This window comes from Rhodnius prolixus, unplaced genomic scaffold (genome assembly GCF_049639745.1).
Source record: "Rhodnius prolixus isolate KJV_2025 unplaced genomic scaffold, Rpr scaffold_9, whole genome shotgun sequence".
Taxonomy (NCBI): Eukaryota; Metazoa; Arthropoda; class Insecta; order Hemiptera; family Reduviidae; genus Rhodnius; species Rhodnius prolixus.
The window spans coordinates 12,472,972-12,492,498 of record NW_027411604.1 but is presented as its reverse complement, the minus strand read 5'-3'; the positions used below and the strand labels follow the sequence as shown (position 1 = coordinate 12,492,498).

General features: G+C 31.5%; 1 protein-coding gene and 1 long non-coding RNA gene across 8 annotated transcripts in view; one reads left to right on the top strand and one right to left on the bottom strand.

Moving 5' to 3' along the window:
• LOC141454713 (cubilin-like) overlaps nt 1–19,527 on the top strand; it is a 69,398-nt gene that overhangs the window by 27,906 nt on the left and 21,965 nt on the right. For 6 of the 7 annotated variants that reach the window (XR_012458907.1, XR_012458908.1, XM_074129255.1 and 3 more), the window contains 17 exons: nt 223–391; nt 1,938–2,125; nt 2,238–2,393; nt 3,880–4,000; nt 4,319–4,558; nt 4,648–4,755; nt 5,518–5,739; nt 7,465–7,652; nt 8,620–8,830; nt 12,110–12,328; nt 13,198–13,353; nt 13,469–13,647; nt 13,990–14,124; nt 15,229–15,449; nt 15,522–15,697; nt 18,670–18,918; nt 19,183–19,332. Coding sequence is in view for 5 of the 7 variants with exons in the window: in XM_074129255.1 (XP_073985356.1) it covers nt 223–391; nt 1,938–2,125; nt 2,238–2,393; nt 3,880–4,000; nt 4,319–4,558; nt 4,648–4,755; nt 5,518–5,739; nt 7,465–7,652; nt 8,620–8,830; nt 12,110–12,328; nt 13,198–13,353; nt 13,469–13,647; nt 13,990–14,124; nt 15,229–15,449; nt 15,522–15,697; nt 18,670–18,918; nt 19,183–19,332 (3,088 nt within the window). In the remaining 2 variants the exon portion in view is untranslated. The remainder of the gene's footprint in view (nt 1–222; nt 392–1,937; nt 2,126–2,237; nt 2,394–3,879; nt 4,001–4,318; nt 4,559–4,647; nt 4,756–5,517; nt 5,740–7,464; nt 7,653–8,619; nt 8,831–12,109; nt 12,329–13,197; nt 13,354–13,468; nt 13,648–13,989; nt 14,125–15,228; nt 15,450–15,521; nt 15,698–18,669; nt 18,919–19,182; nt 19,333–19,527) is intronic. The other variant, XM_074129256.1, reaches the window with a different exon arrangement.
• On the bottom strand, nt 14,300–18,675 carry LOC141454731 (uncharacterized). Its single transcript, XR_012458919.1, has 2 exons — nt 16,497–18,675; nt 14,300–15,391 (listed from the first exon to the last, which is right to left on the bottom strand). It is a non-coding gene; the product is annotated as an uncharacterized lncRNA (long non-coding RNA).

Here is a 19,527-nt window from a genome sequence, read left to right as displayed (position 1 = left end):
GAATATGAATCAAAGCCTAATATTTGATCAGATCAGTTTTAAAAAAATAAAATTAAAGTAAGTTAAATTTTTATTCTATTTAGTTGGCAAATCAGTTTTAAATGTACACCCTTCACCTTTGGTAACAAAATTCATATAAGGTATTGCATAAATAAATGTTCTAGGAATAAGGCATGGCAAAAGCCACAAGTGCCAAATAATTTTTTTTTTTTTTAATTTAAGGTGTTTGGAGGAGCGGATGATAAAGCACCACTTTTAATTTCACGATGTGATAAAAGTTCTGATCCTATAATTGTTCAGACATCTGGAAATAAAGCGTACATTAGATTTGAAAGTGACACAACATATCATGGTAGAGGATTTAGGGCGTATTATATATTGACTGATTCGAGTGAGTATTTTCTATGTATTTTTCGTTTAAGCTTACGAAAACATGTTAAAATTGGCAATTTATACGCCAAAAACAAATTTTTTAAATAACTGGAAAGAATGTTCAGTTTTTACTCATATATCTGTCTTAAATATTTGATTACTTTAATGTAATTCATTAAAAGTTAGAGATTTTGAAATATTTATTTTATACCTTTATGTAAGCAGAATTTAGGAAAGTAAACAAAAAAAAAACACGAATTTGACTTTGACAACACTTCCATACTTGCAACTAACACCAACAGAAACAAACGGAACATATTAGAAATGATACACATTAAAAAACAACAAAAATCCATCAACTTTAGGACAGACACGAACAATATTCAAATTTCTACAATAACGTTCTTCAAATAGTAACTTAACAAATTACTCACCACATACCTTAGGTTTTCCAGCCCTATTGTTTTCACCCCTCCCTTACCTCTATAAAAATTCGCTTTTCCAAGAATCCTTAACAGTTATGATGATACAGCCCTATATTAAAGTTCACAAACTTTTTTTTATAATGTAAGTCATTCCAAATATTTATTAGTTATATTTATTTATCTATTTAATTTTATGATTTAGAAATATTTTTATTTAATTATTTATTTATGGTTTTCATTTATATCTATCTATATTAGTGTAATATTCCTTTTGTACAGACCCTGAAGAAGGTAGTAAAAATTACCGAAACGTTGGTATAGAGCAAAAAAGTTGTATTTATTGATGACCGCACCTCTATATTCCCCAAAAATCATCCATCTACAACGGTCGAGAAAACCAAAACCATTATTTAAACCAAAAAATTTACATGTAATTATAATTAACCAAACCATTATAATTCAAGAAGGAATATATTAACACTTACCATATTTCCTAAAATTCTGATGCCTTTTGTCTAGGCTGTGAGGATAGATCGCAATTTATTCCCTAAAACGATTGATATACTTTCGAAAATTAATTGTAAAATATAACAAGGCACTTTTCTGGGCCGACGGGGTAATGATATAGAACTCTTGTGTATTTAATCGTTTATGGTGAACGAAAAATCCAATTCTGACTTAACTGGCGAGTACTTATGCTTCAAACTTCCATTAAATTTTTGTATTAGATCTTTTCATTGATTTTTGGAAGTTCAAGTCCCGTGTAATCTTTTTCATAAGCACATTATGGTTTATTAAGGTACTTCTGACAGCTTTTTGTATGATTTTCAGGTTTTTGGCCCTAACAAGTCAAATATTAATAAAATTTTCAAGTGCTTTTAGATCAGATGGAAATTTCAGAATTAACGTTAGAATTTAAAATGTTTCATTTTATCTTTGATTGATAAGGTAGAAGTGCGGTCATAGTAATTAGAAAAACTTTCTTCTCATTTAAAGTAAGCTCTTGTAGCAGTCTACAAATTAATTCATCTTGAACAGTTACTTACTAAAGCTTCTATAAAGAATTTCTTTACGCCTATTTTTTAGGTTTTGTTGTTTATTTATTTGTTTAATGAATTTAAAAACATGAAATTCTTTCAGAATGTGGAGGAAAGTTTGTAAGCACCCATGGTCGTATACATTCCTCTAATTATCCACAAAATTATGGAGCTTTTGACGATTGTTCATTTTTAATATCAGTTGATTCAACTATGCGTATTGTACTAAATTTTACTGATTTCGATATATTTTCAATAAGCGAAAATGACTGTGATTCTTCTTATGTTGCGGTTAGTAAATCTTAATTTGTTGCTTGGTTTGTTTAATTAACATTCTATTATTATTTTATATTTTGTTTGAAGTAAATTTCCTTATAATGTTAAGTGTTTGTTTCTGTTCTAGGTATATGATGGTGATTCTCTTGATGCACCAGAGTTGGGAAAATTTTGTGGCAATCGCAATCCTAAAGCAATTCAATCTTCTTCAAATCAATTATTTGTAAGACACAAAGCAGATGGAGAAAATGTAGCCAAGGGTTTTATTGCAGAATACCACCAGGTAGAAGAATTAATTGTCTAATATTTCTTTTTTATTTATCTTACACCTAGTAAAAGAAAGAATATCGTCGTGACAAAATTTGGTTTTAACCGGAAATTTCAAGTTTTGAGAATCCTTGATCACAAAATCGAAGATATTATACACCACTTAACTACATTTTCAACAAAATAAACTTTTATTTGTTTATGACTGTATACCTACATATACTTTTTTTTATGACGTTTTCTTTTTCACCTGTAATCAATAGTTTGATTAATATAGATAAATAGATATTACAATCAATCAATTTAAGTTAAATGGTATGCTACTTGAACAAATATATTGTAGATGCAAATGGCCAGCATAAGGGTCTGTGACATCTAATAAATTCTAAAAAATATTAATGAAAATTAATGCCATAAAATTACTTAAATAATATCAATGAAGTATTAATGAAATGTTGGGTACTTGCTGATTTGTGTACCTTTTGGCGTTTAATCAACTCTTATACTTAACATTTTAAACTGTAAGTTTTTGTTAAGGAGATTTTTGTACCTTTTGGATAGTTTTCCATTTTGTCTATTTTGTAAAGTTACATATCTGCTTTATAGATTTTTTTAAAATTTGGAATAAGCAATACTATCATTATAACCTGATAAGGTGTTAAGTCTGAACCGTAACTACCACTGGAGAGATCTTTTTAAAGAATGATTATAGTTGCGGTCCCCAAACCATCCTCAATAACAATTTTTTTGAAAAAGCGTTTTGAATAAAATAGGAAGGTATTTGTACGTAAACAGCAAAATTAAACTTCGATTTCAGTACTTCCTTTTAAGAAGAGTTAGAAAAATAAACTGTGAATACAGCACTTCTCCCTAAAAGGCAAAGAGACAAAGATTTTGAATCGAACGATAATTCATTGATGTAAATCAATTCACTCAGTGAGTATTTTAACGATTGCAGTACTTCCTCTTAGTAGGAGTAAGAGCATGATGGCACTTCACAGCCACGTAGAGGAGCTTTAACCGCTTCTTCGTGCTAAATTTTATCAAAATCGGACTAAGGGTTATAGAAATATTGGTAATAATAGTTTTAGAAAGGGCCTTATTTGGGTGGGGCGAACTCCCCTCCTTATAAGGCACAGCGTCGAGACTTTCAAAGTGCAAAGCTGTACAAAATTTCGATTCGAATGACATTTCATTCATGAAAATCGGTTCACGTGTCGATAATTTGAAACGATTGCTATACTTTCCCTTAATAAGTGTAAGAGCAGATCGCCGCTTTAATGTTACGTAGGGGAGCCCTAACCCTATCATCCTATCAAATTTTATCAAAATCGGGCCAAGACTTACAGAGTAATTAGTAATAATAATTTTGGAGGGGGCCATACATAAACGGGGCTAACTCCTCTCCCATTCGATGTACAGCGTCGAGACCCTCAAAAGGCACATCTACATAAAATATATTGTTCTTTGTATAACTTTGCTATATTTTTGGTTATCAACAGGCGTGTGGTGCTACAATTACTACTGACAGTTCAGGAGTAATTGATTTTTCAGAAGCATATTCAGAGCTTTTCAACAATGATGTCGACAATTGTTCCTGGGTAATCAGATCTGATAAACTAGGTAAATTTATGAAGTTTATTTTTCTTTTGTTTTTATCAATGAGCCCTCTACATTTTCATACAAAGATTTCATTTGTAACCTTCTAAGTAGACTTTTGAGGATTAATAACTTTTGAGAAATTGTACAAAAGATTTCTGATGGGAAGACAAGAATACACACTTGCCCAACATTAAGTGTCATAAATCGGCCTAAATATCCCATGTTCTCACAACAATCATTAATTTTTTCTGTGATACTTTGATAATAAAAGTTGAACGACCAATTTATTTACTTAGGAGCTGACCTCTACTTATATTTACTAAACATTTTTCCTTCTAGATTCAAAGATAACATTAAGCTTCCTCCTAATGGATGTTGGAAATCGTAATAATGAATCAGTGAATGGTGTTAGTATTTACGCTGGAGAAGACACTACATCACCTCGTTTGGGGACCTACAATGGCCAGTGGAGCCCGCCACCAATAGTAGTTCCAAGCTCTGCTGTCACAATATTATATATTAAGAGCCATGAAGAATTTGTGGGCAGATTTTCTGTTGAATATTCTGTTCTTGATACAGGTTTAACGATAATTATAAAATATTTGTAGTAGAATATTTCTTAAAATTAAATGAGGCAAATAAGTGCATTTATCCATACATCTTTACAGCTTGCGGTGGTCGTTTCATGTCAGAGTCAGGAACAATAGTTTCACCAAACTATCCAGATAATTACCCTTCCAACTCTGAGTGTGTATGGACTCTACTCACAAGTCCTGGTACGTTTCGCAATTTGACTATCATTTCATATTCGTTTTCTTCAAGACCAATAAACTCTTCCACCTATATTTTGAAAGTATTGTAATTATCATTCTATTAGAAAGAAAAGAACAATGCCAATTTCAGTCTTTATCAAATATCATTCTGTTAATTTTTTTTTAGTAATGAACAAAAAAAATTCATTCCCACACCTTATCCACAATTCTGGACTTTTCTATTCAGGATAATATTATGCTATAAAAATTATAGTCTCAGATTTTTTGTTTGCCTAAAGAATAAAGAACTTTGAATAAATTTTTATTGAACGGAGGAAAAAATTAGAAGCCCTCTTTAATATAATTTATTAAAGCAACACGCTACAACTGCTGGCAGTGGTCAACAAAGTTTGGGTGATATTGAAAAAATTTGGATCAAACTATGAAAAGCCGTGTCAATAAACATGGCACTTCGGAGGAGAGTCTACCACCCCTCTTTGCCGTAAGGGCCCTTTTTTTGATTCCGGGTCCAAGTACAAATGCCTGCCCTTAGGCAACTTCTTGGCATTTTCTCTTCCCTAACAGCTCACACTTCGCGAAGGACAATGACGTCTGTAATGAGATAACACTGTCCGGCTGAACACTGAAGAAATCAATTATCTCAGATGTAGATGTGCATTAATTAAAAAAAAAAAATATCCTTTACATCTACTTTTTTATAAAATACTATTTTCTAATATTTTTATTTTAATGTTTCATTGTTCTGTTCTTTCTATTTGTTCCCAGGTAATCGTGTAATGTTGGAAATAGTTGAACTTAATATACAAGTGAGCGAGTCATGCAACAGTGATTATTTAGAAGTACGAGAGAAAGACAGTGATGGTAAGCTAATGGGAGTCTATTGTGAGTCAAATATTCCAGATCGTTTGTATTCAAATAAAAATATGTGGATCAAGTTCCGCAGCAGTGAAGGCGGTGCAAAAGGATTTAAAGCTCATTACAGTTTAGGTATAGTTATTTGCTTGTAATTAAAATAGTTTTTTTACTCTGTCAAGTGCAGGTTTACCCTATTAGTTCAGACAGTCGCTCTTACTGCTGAGTTATTTCCTTGAAAACCTTAATACCGGGAGTAACAATGCCATTAATACCGTTAAGTTGACTTTTAGATTTCACTACCTACCGACCTACATACGCTTAATACATTTTTCCGAGATTTTCGACCTCAAAGAATGAATATCCAGTATATACCTCTTCGAAAATTTGACACATTTTTCTTACTTTTATGAGATATAAAAGGTAGTATAATTAGAAAACTCCATTAATAAAATGGCAATTCTAGTTATCCGATTTTTAAGTGTGATGAATCTAAAGTGTTTTGAAATAGCGCTTTTGTAAATTTTTTTCCTAATATTGTGTAAATTTATAAAAAACATTAAAAAAAAAAATCAGTCAAGTCGCACTTTTTAATTGGAAAAGGGAAGATTTTAAAAATCAAATTCTGGTATGAAAAGGTTTACACTCCAAATCGTAACACGGACAAAATGATGACAAAGTCAAAAACTTGAAATCAGTTTTCTCTAAAAAGGAGAAAGCTTAACAGCAGTCAGAAAAAAAAAATGTTTAAAATAAAAGTGAAAAAATCTGTAGATATTTCTGAAAATAAAGTAAAAATAAATTAAATATAGAGGCTCTTGTAAAGAAATTGGCAAAAATTAAATAATTGCACAGATAAACGAATAATTCCGATCACGCAGATTTTCATTTTATTTCATAATTTTTTGCAATATATTGGTTTTTTATTTAAATTATACATACATAAAAAATTTTGCTACTCGCCTCCTACCATGACACCTAATTGTGGTTATAAAGATACATAAAGACCGCCTGAAATAATAGGCAGTACTTTACTTTTTTTTTTTTTACTACTTTTCACTTGAACTCGTTATATTTGAGAAGCATAAAATGAATTAAATGGAAAAAAATTAGTAAAATGTTGCTGGAAATAGCCGAAATTGGTCAGCGCAGTAAAAACTTGTTTACACCTATCTCCTTGTCTTGTAAAGATGATCGTTAATTCTTTGATTAGGCACTAATCAGATATGAACTTGATACTGTACGGATACAGTGTGGCAAGTAGAAAAGTTTTTGAAGGTAACATGCAAGTTTTGCTATCATCAAGTCAAGCTGCCCTAATTTTAAAAGAGCTATCTGAATTGGAACAAAAAATTTCTTTCTTATCACTTCTAATTGGACCCTAACATTTACTTCCAATGAAAACATGGTTTCTTAAATTTGAAATAGTCACTTTTCATTATTCTTTCATTCATTATTTAGGAAGAAGAAAAGGTAAATATTGTTTTCTTAGAAATAATGCCATACAGGCGCTAATGGCCTCAGACGTCGATGCGCCAGAAAAAAAAAAAAAAATGCCATACACTTGTAGGAAAACTTTACACACATCATCAAATTACACTTGTAAACAAATATTTGCTTCAAGAATCATCCTTTAATTTCTCTGATGATTTTATTAGCAAGATATTTACTAGTTGATATCAAAAACGTAGAAATTAATTTTCATCCATTGAAGAAAGGATTAATTATTACACCTGTCTGGAGATAATTATTTAGTTGAATATTTTACGTTACTTTACTGTTGCAGAAAAAATGGGTTTACTTGTACAAAACTAATCACTTCGTACTATTTAATAAATAACTGAAGCGTATATATTTTAGTGCATGGTGGTGAATTAAGTGGGATTTCTGGTCAACTAGCTAGTCCTCTTTATCCAAAGAACTACATTAAGTATGGAAAATTTAACTGGAGGATTACTGTACAACCTTCTCATGCAATTAGGATTGCTGTTATTGATTTATTTATTGAGAAAATGGACGAAGTTTTTGAATGCGTAGGCGAAATTATGGTATGTTAATTCATTTTATTTTAGTTTGTTTTGATTTTTAAAGTTTAGAAAAAAGAAAAAAAAAAGTAGTTATTTAAGAATTCAATAAACATGTATCTAATCTTAAAATAGAACCAATAATAATTTGAGTTTTACATTTAAAGTAAACTTTAACTTTAAACTTAAGTTTTAAACTTAGTAAACTGAAAGACTGGGGACATCCTAATCCTCTGATTTGTGCCGTACACCTTTGGAACCTCCTTCTTTTTCTTCACTTCGTTGTTCGAGATCTATAGATTCTAAACTTAAAATAATTAAATGACTGTAAATTATAAAGTTTTTATAGAACCTTAAAGAGATCAGATTCTCTTAACATATTTAAGAAATAATGTAATTGAAAATGATCGTGTTGTTCTCTAAATGAAAGGATTCTTTTTCTTTTTTTTTCATTTTTTAAATGAAATAAAGTAATGCTCCAGGACCCTCCTAGTCATCTGAAAGTTATATAGAGCTGGTGCAAGCCTCTTTAGGTGCTGAATCTAATGACGAAGAACGCTCGGAGACGACGTTTTATTCCCAGGCTTGTATCATACTCTCTAAATTTTCAGAACCAGACTTGAACAGTTCTAAAAACAGAGAGGTTCCCTTTTCTACTTCATTAATTTCAGAATCTGCGTTTGTGCGTTATAGCCTTAAATAGAATTTTTAAAAAATTGCTCTAGATTTAAAAGTCTGATAAATAAAAGATCTTTAAAAGCTTGGTAAATGCTTAAACTGAAAGCTTAAGAGGTACTAATAGGAAACTTTTGGATCACTTAGCGGGTGAATCATACTAAGTTCATTGAACTTTAAAAGAAAAAAACGCACATTTTCTTGTTTTAGGCTAGTAATTAAAAAAAAATTACTATACACTTCATTGCTCAAATTATTTCTTTTTTTAAAAAACCTTCAATCAATTTACTTCTTTTTGAAAGTATTTGTTTTTCAGGTTTACGATGGTTACGACTCATCAGCCCGAATATTAAAACGTATTTGTGGAATACAAATCCCAGAGCCTTTCACTTCTGGTTCTAATGTTGTTTATATAGAATTTTTGAATTTCATTAACGCAGTTGGTTCAAAATTTCTCATTGACTGGATGCAAGTACCTAAAGAAACAGGATCTAGTAGTAAGAATCAAAGTGTTAGCATTCTGGATGGTATGTAGTAAAATATTTATTTATACTCTTTTTATTAATTAATTAATTATTACATTACTTTTTATCATATCATTTGGCATCACGTTTACTTAATGATTGTCACTTATGTTTAAAGAGAGCAATGTTATATGTTATATTTGAGCCATACTTTATCTTTAAAACCAGTGTAATCTTGACTTTCTTCATCTAAATTAGGGAATATTTTGGATTTATTGTTATAATTTGAAATTAATTTACTATCAATCAATCAATTTCAAATTATAACAATAAATGCAAAATATTCCATTATTTAGACGTTTTAGTAACCAAAATTATTTGTTTTTTAAATTCTGTAAGAAACACATAAAATTGAAGTGATTTTAACGTTAATTAATCGAAATTTTTAAAAAATGTATATTTTTCTTAATATTTTTTTTTTCAAAAATACAGCTTCTTTAATTATTCATAACTTTGAAAATAAAAAGGTCATCAAAATGATTCCAACTGCATTGTCTTTATAGCAAATTATATTTAAATAAACTTTGTTCAATTACATGTTTTGTTAACAATTTTAGAAGATACAAAACATTTAATAAGGATTTTTTTTATGAAAAAGAGCAAAACAAAAATTTTTTGATCAATGGTAGCGACCTCTAAATATTAATCGATTTCGTTCTAATACGGACGAAACTTTTTGTTTTTAAATGAACTTTGATTTTCCGCCCAGCGCTCTTTAAAATTTAAGTCATCATTTTTTGAAACACCCTAATAAACAGGGTGACCAAAGTTATATGCTCCACCCACTTTTTTTTTAGCGGCGGAAAATTTCGAAATAATAAAAAACACGTATTTAATCATTTTTAGTATAGTTTATTTTCAGTGATTGACCCATTTTTTTAAACCCCTGTATCTCGAGATACAGCATCCAACTTTTGTTTTTCAAATGGAACGTTATATTTTTTTTTTGCATATTATAGTATTTGAGCTCCTAAAAAAAACAAAAAAAAATTTTTGAAATCGGTTAGGTTTTTCAAAAGTTATGGTAATTTAAAATATGAAAAACAAATTTCAGTTTATTGTCAAAATTACGTTATTTTTTTTAAAGAATCTGTTAAAACTGGGCACAATCAATGGATAGGCAAGCCAAAACTCTGGACTCCCACGTTCTACTTGTAGCAGCTCTTATGGTGGCGAAGTCAAGATCTAGGCAGGCTAGAGTTATTCGACGTTCAGGTGGTTTATTCAAAAAACGTTTGGTGTGGAGTTTTAGGAAATCAACTAATCGGCCCATACTTCTACAGAGAGAACATAACTGATGCTAGGTATCTGACTTTTTTTGATAGACATTTTGCCAGTTCTGCTTGAAGATGTTCCTCTAAAACGTCGGCTAGATATGTATTTTCAACAAAATGGTTGCCCGGCATATAATGCGAGAGTTGTTCGAGGTTACCTGGACAGAAATTTCCGTGGAAAGTGCTTAGGACTCAATGGCCACCTCGATCTCTGGACTTAACCCCAATGGACTATTTTTTGTGGGGATATCTAAAAAATAAAGTGTACAGTAACCTTAATCCCGTGGCTTTAGTCGACGACCTGAAACGTCGAATAACTCTAGCCTGCCTAGATCTTGACTTCGCCACCTTTTTCATTTTACTTTTAAAGTATACTTTCATTTTCAAAAGTGTTATGCTGATATATACAGGGTGATCCATTTAAAACGCACCAATCGCTAATAACTTTTTAGGAAAGCGGAATTTCGAAAAAATCCGCAAAGTAAACTATATGTTTTTTGGTCTAGTTTTCAAATTTTCCACCCCCGATGCTGTATCTTTATTTTTAGCGGAGTTACGGTTAAAAACCCGATTAGGGTTTTATAAGGACCACTGGTTTTGACCATGATTATGAAAACTACATAAAAAACTGTGAAAAATGACGTAAATCCCATTTTGATATCCCTAATATTTGTTGAGATATTTAAGATCAAAGTTACAATTTTTTCTATTCGCGAACGGTTTTCAATATTAATTTTCTCCCATAACGTGTATTTCTGGTGGAAAATTAATATTGAAAACCGTTCGCGAATAGAAAAAATTGTAACTTTGATCTTAAATATCTCAACAAATATTAGGGATATCAAAATGGGATTTACGTCATTTTTCACAGTTTTTTATGTAGTTTTCATAATCATTGTCAAAACCTGTGGTCCTTACGAAACCCTAATCGGGTTATTAACCGTAACTCCGCCAAAAATAAAGATACAGCATCGGGGGTGGAAAATTTGAAAACTAGACCAAAAAAACATATAGTTTTCTTTGCGGATTTTTTCGAAATTCCGCTTTCCTAAAAAGTTATTAGCGATTGGTGCGTTTTAAATGGATGCGTTTTATGGATATATCAGCATAACACTTTTGAAAATGAAAGTATACTTCATTTTTAGCCTGTCCCCCCAATTTTGACAAATCTCGGCGTACTATACTCAGATAGAAGGTTATCTAAACTTCGTGTTGTAATGTGAGTGCCACTTGTGTGGCGAAATCAGACGAATTGGCCCAGTAAAGTTCTAGTACCTTTCATGAACCGGAAACATTTTGCTGCAAAAGCTAGGGCTGTGACAAATCAGTCTTTACGTGATTGATATGCAGTAATTTCGAGGTCAGTTGGCGAAATACCACTTGCCAAAGGCAGAGGAAAGAAAACCGAGAAACTCCATTAAGACTTGCTTAATCCTGGCCGGGTGGCACAGAAAATTATGGTAGGTTTGTCGACAGGCCATTGCAGAAATAAGTCTGCTGCATTTAATCGAAAGAGATCGTTACAGATTTAATTGACTGAGGGCACTGCTCTTGCGAAAGAGCAGATTTCTCTAACTGAATGTTGAAACATGTAAAATTTGTTATTGGAGAGTGTTATTTAAGATGTCTCTCCAGCATCTTTGTAAACTTTAGGCTTAACCAAGGAATTTAACAGCAGATCCGATCCGAGTAGGTTGAGTGAATGTGTGCCTTTTGGCTCGCTCTCCCATTTATTTATTCGTGATAGGTTCCTCTGAAAACGACAAAATTGGCCTGTTCAATCTCCAAACCCAATGAATTCATGAATGTGTTAAACAAGAAATGAATAAACGCTATCTAAGAAAAGTGCAATCACCTCTTTAATGCCTGTTAAAAAATATTTTCCTATTTTTCACTTGGATATAGGATGGAGCAAATTGTGAATCCTATTAAAAGACTTCCATCTTATGAGAGAAAACTCTACAAAATTCTTATTTCTTTCTTTTTTCATTGTATTTTGTTGTTACAGGTATTTTATGCAGGACCAAAGTAGAGTTGAGTATAGATCCAGTAAAAAATAACAGTTACACTTTTAGTAGTCCTGGATTTCCAGAAGGATATAAAACTGATTTAAATTGTGAATGGATCATAGAATCTGAACCGCAAAATCATATTGAAATTTTATTCAATAAATTGGATTTGGAAAGCAACAGACTTTGTCTTTCCGATTATGTCGCATTATATAAAGGTATTAGTGTAATACCTTTCTCATTCATAGAGTTCCATTTGCTGAAATGTAATCCATGTAGGCACATGTTTATCTATTATGGATTCCAATTTAGTACATTAATATAGCTCGCACTTCCGTTGAAGAATGTTCCCACTTAGGAGCGGGTATTAAATTAGCAAGTGAAAAATATAATTAAAAAATCAATTAAAATTTATTACTGGTAAGAGTAAATAATAGCAATTTTTCTAAATCTATAATGAATAAAAAATTTGGCATGAAACACTTAGAATCCCATACTACATACTTTCTCCAGCATATCTTAAAATAAAGATTGATGGAAAACTTCATGATCGAAGTTTTTCTATTTCTTAAGAAAACTAAGTTTAACTTCTTGATCGAAAATTAACACTGGAAGTAAAAAGCACTAATCAAGTAATTCTTGCATCGAGAGTGAGAATTCACTTCAATCTCAAAACGTTGGCAATATTTAACTAAGACTCAAGGTCGATGCAAACAATGCCTTTATTGTCGTGATGATTCAGTAAGAGTTTTAAAATATCCCCTCCTTAAATGTACATTAAATTTAATTGAAGTAATTCAAATAAAATTTAATCATTATTTATAAGATTTTAATGAAATTCGCCGTCAAAATTTTACAGTAAATCGAGAAAAATTTATTTTTCCAAAAACTGTTTCGATTAGAAGTTGTGGGTCGACAAAGTTTAATTGAAATCGGAGACGTCACAAGAAACTAAAGCTCTGTTTAGTAAGAAGTATTACTTTCCTGTATATATTTGTTTCTGATGCAGTGATGATTTCTTTAAATTAGTTTAGTAAGTAATAGAGGAGAATATTTCCGTTCTTTACAAGATTTTTTTTTTTTTCAGCATCGTTAGACAATGTTAATACCTGGGATAAAATTGCTCAGGTATGTCACGAAAACGATACTCTTTCAAGGTTCAGTGGAAATAATATTGTTAAAGTTGTTTTTCGTACTGACTTTTTAAGTAACAAAACAGGATTTGAAGCAAAAGCATTGACAGGTTTTTTTTTTAGCTATTTTTACTTGCAAAGAAAATTATTATCTACGATTGTTCTTAATTGATGATTTAATTGTTGTGTTATATTTACTCATTTATTTATTTTCTTCTATCTTAGTTTGTGGTGGAAGTATGAGTGGTCCGAATGGAATAATTAAGAGCCCACCAGTATATGTAAGAGGTACTTGCCAATGGAATGTAACTGTAAAACCAGGACAAACTATTAAACTCAAGTTTAACAAATTAAAATTAACTAAAGATACAGAAGGAACTTCTTGCGGATATCAGTATCTCATGGTTAGTGAGTTGGAAATAAATTTTCTAAATGGTCGTAAAATAAGAATTTAATGCTTCTATGTTAACTAATTGAATTGTACGGTGGCATTGCGACGAAATTAAACAAATATGTTATCTTAACTTTTTTAGTGTTTTATCCGGAATTTTAGGCGAATGTAATCTCTTTTTTCAACAGAATGTCTAAATAAAAGTTCTGTTTTTTTTTTTAAATGGCGTGTTTTGTGTTTAATTAACATATTATTTCTGGAGACAATGTAGTAATAGTCAAGAGCTAATAAGTAGGCCCAATAGTCAAGATTTTAGAGAACTTAAGTTTTAAACAATTTTTTGTTTTTTGTTCAGTTGAGAGATGGAGGCACAAGTGATTCACCATATTTAGGAGCTGGAAAGTATTGTGGTGAAGATTTAAAAGACATTCCTAATACACATAGTAATAAGCTATTTATTCTCTTTCAATCTACACATTGGATGGTTCAGGTATTTAATTAAGTAATTTAAAATTCTTCGGATTAGACAACTCCTGTAAATGAGAAATTTAATCCTTCAGGTGGTATATCCTCCTTTAGCTGTGATAACTAGCCAGGCTTCTAATTTTTTTCAATTGATGCCTTAGCGTTTAAATGTTTTGGATGGTCTTCCGCCTTTGCAAAAGCTTTAAAAAATATTTTAAAAAAATATAGCATAATTTATTCTTACTTAGAGCGCGGCAGACAAGGGTTTCTTTCCTTGGCCAGACAGATCTGTACTAGTCTGTCTTTGGAAGTTCTTCCAGAGAATAGTTGAGTTGACTTCCTCCTTCTTTCTGAGCTTCCTGTAGAGTCTTTGCGAAAAAAAAAGTTCAGACTGCATTGAGTGGAGATGTTCGCTACTTCGTTTCCAAGTATGTCAGCTTATCCTGGCGTAAGGTGACTTTATTTTTCCTGCTATTGAGATTATAGCATATCCAAATAATAATGTAATTTAGTATCAAATTTTTCAGGCGGGCTTTAAGTCCATTTACTAAATTACGTGTCATCTAGCGACTTGCAAACATGCTTTACTACAAAATTATATTTACACAATTAATTAAAATACAAGGAATAGTTGCAATCGATCCCAGTACCACATTACATCTTATCTATGCGGGCCTCTAACTCGGCTACCGTGGCGCCTCATTTCCGGACTAATTTCAATGGATAATGCGTGAATTAACGTGTTAATAGAGGCCTGAGCAATAGATGTGATGACGACGTATTTATTCAGAATATTTCTGAAAAGTTTAACAAAACTCATTTTAAGCATGATTTCCGTCGAAAGCTCCTAGTTTCTGGTACTTGGCATAAAAACGCCAATCCCCCACACGGGTCCTTGACTCATCCGTATACCACTCAATCGCACGTTTTTTAATGATAAAATCAAAGAATTCATTGCTCATTGGTAGCATAAGTATGATAAAACAATATTTATTTGCAATTAATTAAAAATATTTCTCGGAGGACAATATTAAAAGCATTGTCCTGAAGAGATTTCCTTCCTCAATTCTGCATTAATTTATAATTACTTGTTTAAGTTTTAGTAAAATTAACATGTATTATAAATCAGCAGCATTATGCAGAGTTCGAGTTGGAGTATGAAGCCCATTCGATTAGTTGCGGAGGAAACATTGTTTTGTCAAAAAATATTCAGTCAGCTATTATTCATTCTCCAAATTATCCAAACGTACCTCCAGCTCATATCCAATGCATTTGGACAATAATAGCACCTGCTGGTGAAACAATTCATTTCAATATTTTAGGAAGATTTGACATCACCTATTCTGTTGGGTAAGTATTTTTATAATTTTGTTAGTTTATAAATTGAAAATTTCCTTAAAATAACTCTGATTATCATTTAAGATGTGAAAAAGAATATTTGGAATTACGAGAAGGAAATACAGAAATAGGACATCTAATTGGTAGATTTTGCAACATATCGCCAAATTATCTTATTACAGAAGGCAACTCTCTTTATGTCAAATATTTCACGGATGTAAATGATCCTAGAGACGGATTTAAGGCTAACATATCTCTGGGTAAGATTATTTATGTTTATATTTTTAAAGAGTAATTGAAAGATCAATATTGCTTTGCTTCGAGGAATTTGGTGTTTTTTAGAATTAAAATCCCCCATGAATAGCATTGTAGATTGCTGGTATGGCTGTTAAAAAAAAATAGAATTAAACAACTCAAAAAAGATGGTTTGAATTTTGCGAATGAAACCCGTGCAATAATTTGCACAATGCTTACAATTTAAAATGAGTTTTGTGTATGTCCAGAATGTTTGAAGATGTTACTTTTTTTAGAAACCACGGCTTCTAGAAAAGGTCAAAAAGGTCAATTGTTGCTTGCCAGTTTTCACTTTCTGATGGTAAAACATATGTAAACAACAAACTTCGCAAATTGGAGAGTTCAGATTTATGAATCTTAACTCTACATGCTAAAAAAGTTCTCTTATTTATAGTAAAATTTTCGTATAGGTTATAAAAATTTATAACGCTATCTGATACGAGATCCCTAAACAGCCTCAAAAGAAAAATACCCTTAAGGGTGCCCCTGGCGGGATAGTAAAGTAAAGTAATCGCCTATTTCTTCAGGCGGGGCTTAACGTCCAACTACCATTTACTAGGTGTCGTGGACGGACCCTGGCGGGATAGCTCACTGGCGAGAGAAGGGAGGGTCCTGGAGACAATCACCCGGGGCGATAGGGAGTAAAATAAAATTCTTTCTTGTGCTTAATAAACCAACAACAAAATACCTTTACTTAAGGAAAAGTTCATACCAATAGGAAAATTTATGCTAGATACAAAATACTAATAAAAAGATAAAACTCACTGACGATAGATAACATAAGCAGGCACTAGCCAGGCCGAACGTACGGTAGAGAATGAATTTTTTTTTTTTTATTTTGGAATCTTGGCTGTAAATAGCACATTGTCTGGCAGTCCAAAGTTCAAATTTACATTATGTAGCAGCTCCTTCCATCTACGACTATTTTTCGGTTACAGGCAAGAAAACAATGTAGTCACTTGATTTTATTGTAGAGTGGTTGTTATGAAACAATTTCTTATCAACAGGTTATAACTTTTAGCAATAACCAGCTTTTAAACTTCCATATGTTTAAGTCCCACATTTAGTTACTCGTACCGGAAACGCCTCGATTCCTCACCATTTACTATTTTAGTTCATCTCACATTCACTCAAATATTTTTTCAGTTTTCGTCATCTTTTTTAAATTAGCTCTTCTGTCCTCTTCCTGCCGTGGCAGGCATCTTTACGAAAGGTTATTCTTATTTCTTCTTCGTCCTCGTCCAGTTCCTTCTTCAGCTCATTGTTTTCACCGAAGCTACCTTTCCACTAATGGCTTCAAGCTCTCCACTATAATAATAATAGTAATAATAATAATAATAATAATAATAATAGTAAAGGGAAGGGATTAGCTATGAGGTTAGCATACTGGACTCCCACGCGGAGGTCCCGGGTTCGAATCCAGCAGCTGACCCTTAGATTTTCTCTTCCTAGGAGCTTCTTACAGCTCACTGTCCGGTGATGGACAGTGTTGTCTGTAACGAGAGAACACTGTCCGGAGGCCGGCAGTGCACTGGAAAAAGCTCCGGGCGCTAATGACCTCAGCTGTTGATGCGCAAAAAAAAAAAAAAAAAAAAAAAAATAATAATAATAATAGTAATAAAATAATAATAATAATTATAATAATGTGTTTATTTTTAAACATAACAATAACTTTAGATATATACACGAAACAAACAACACTTTTTCATAGATCGTAGTCCGTCCGAAGTTGACTCTCACAAACTTAAAATTTTAAAATGAAAAAATTAAATACATTAAAAATTGAATTAAATACATTCTGTAATTCCTGGCTCTCCTGGTATATTCATACAAATTATCCCATCCATAATCACCATTTAAATTATTAATAACCCCTTCATAAGGTAAATAATTTTCTCCTAGCTATCTGATTCTAAATTCCTGGAGTACGGGGCAAATAGCTTAGAAATGGACTATATTTTCTATTACACCTGTATTACAAAGAGCACATGTATAACAGGTACCAGATCTGCTGTGGTTATAATTTAGCTTAAATAATTGGCCTCTTAATTTGAAAATAACCAGCTTATTGTGAACAATATAATTATCTTCTCCCAGTTAATGCCTCGCACCCTCATCAATTTTCAGCTCTTTATATAAATTATAAAATTGTCCCCTCTATATACATACTTACATTTAAGTAGAGCTGTTCGCTTCAAGTAAAACTTGATCACGTCAAAGATCAATTGCGAGAAGTGGAACAATTCTTACATTCAAGTACATTCTGTCATTTTTTTTTTTTTCTAGATCTATTGAGAACTTCTATTTCCTCACACTAATTTCTTTAGCAGTAAGACTTCTGCGTCAGCCACTTGAGCAATCACAACTTATTTATCCTGTACTTCATTGGACTCTGCTTCAATTCATATCAATTCTTCCTCAATGAACGTTTATTGATTAGCTTCTTCAACAAACTGAACAGTCGCTATGCAAACAAATTTTATAGACTAATTTTGGCTGTCAGAGTTCTTTGAACATTTGAAAATTGAATTCATTGAATATTTGAAAATTTTCCCATCAATTCAATAATATCCTGGAGTAAGCTGATAACTTTTTGAATATTAAGTTTTATTTTTACTCATTTGCAAGTGATTTCTTGTTTTTACTTACTTCGAATATTTGCTGCACTCTACTTAACGGATTCTGCCTGGCCATATTCACTGCTGACCTGACTAAAGCTGAGAGTTAAGCACCGTAGTAACACATCTTCACTTTTCTTCTAATTTTGTCATATCCAATATGCAGGCACCACTGGTTACACGGGCCGTCACACTGTCCCCCCTCACTTTCAGTGCACCTCATTTTATCACCTTCGCAGATTAGCCAAATAAATCGATCTAAAATACATGCTTTTGTTTGAAGTACATTATTTATTATGGAATATTCAACTTTTTTGCAGCTAAATGTGGTGGGAATGTGTTTACTTATCTTACTTATGAAATATCATCTCCTGGATATCCAGAAAGTTATGACGGAAATTTAACTTGTATTTGGCGCCTAACTACGGATGATCGTTTGCATTTCAAATTACACTTTCATAAATTTAATTTGGGTGGTACCGCTCTGAAACATTATAAAGACCCTTGTGATGAAAATATAGAAGATACATTGACTATAACAGATGTGTATCGTGACAATTATTCCATTAGTAAGTATAAAATTCTGCCTTGTTAAAGACTTAACTATATTTATTTTTCCTCTTAGAAGCAGTGTTAACAGAAAATTAGAAAATTATGGTGTAAGATCAAAAAAGTTAACTTTTCTTTTATGAGCTGAGAGGTTCCTAAGATAGTTTTAACTGTTCATAGTTAATTTTAAAACTTTCCTAGGATTCAGCGACTTATTAAATAAAAAGTGATTGTACTTCACAATTTTAAAAACGTTTTCTGTACATGTGCTTATTAAATTTTAGATAATTCTAAGGTATTTTGCGGCCAAAATGATTCATTAGAATGGGAAAGTGATAGTAACATTGTGCAAATAAAATTTAAATCCCTTCAGCCAAGATTTTCTTCGGATAGAAAGTTTTTAATAACTTTCACATCAGCAATAACACGAGCGAGTAAGTAATTTATTATTTTTAAAGTTACGCTTTGTAAATAAATTACTTTTTTTTTTATCAGTACATGCAGATTTTCCATTAATACGGTGTTAAGGCGTACATACAATAATGGAAAATGAGGATTTGGTTAAGCCGATCAAATTAAAAGAAAATATCTGGGTTTTTGTGGCCCTGTAATTTAAATACAATGTGGCA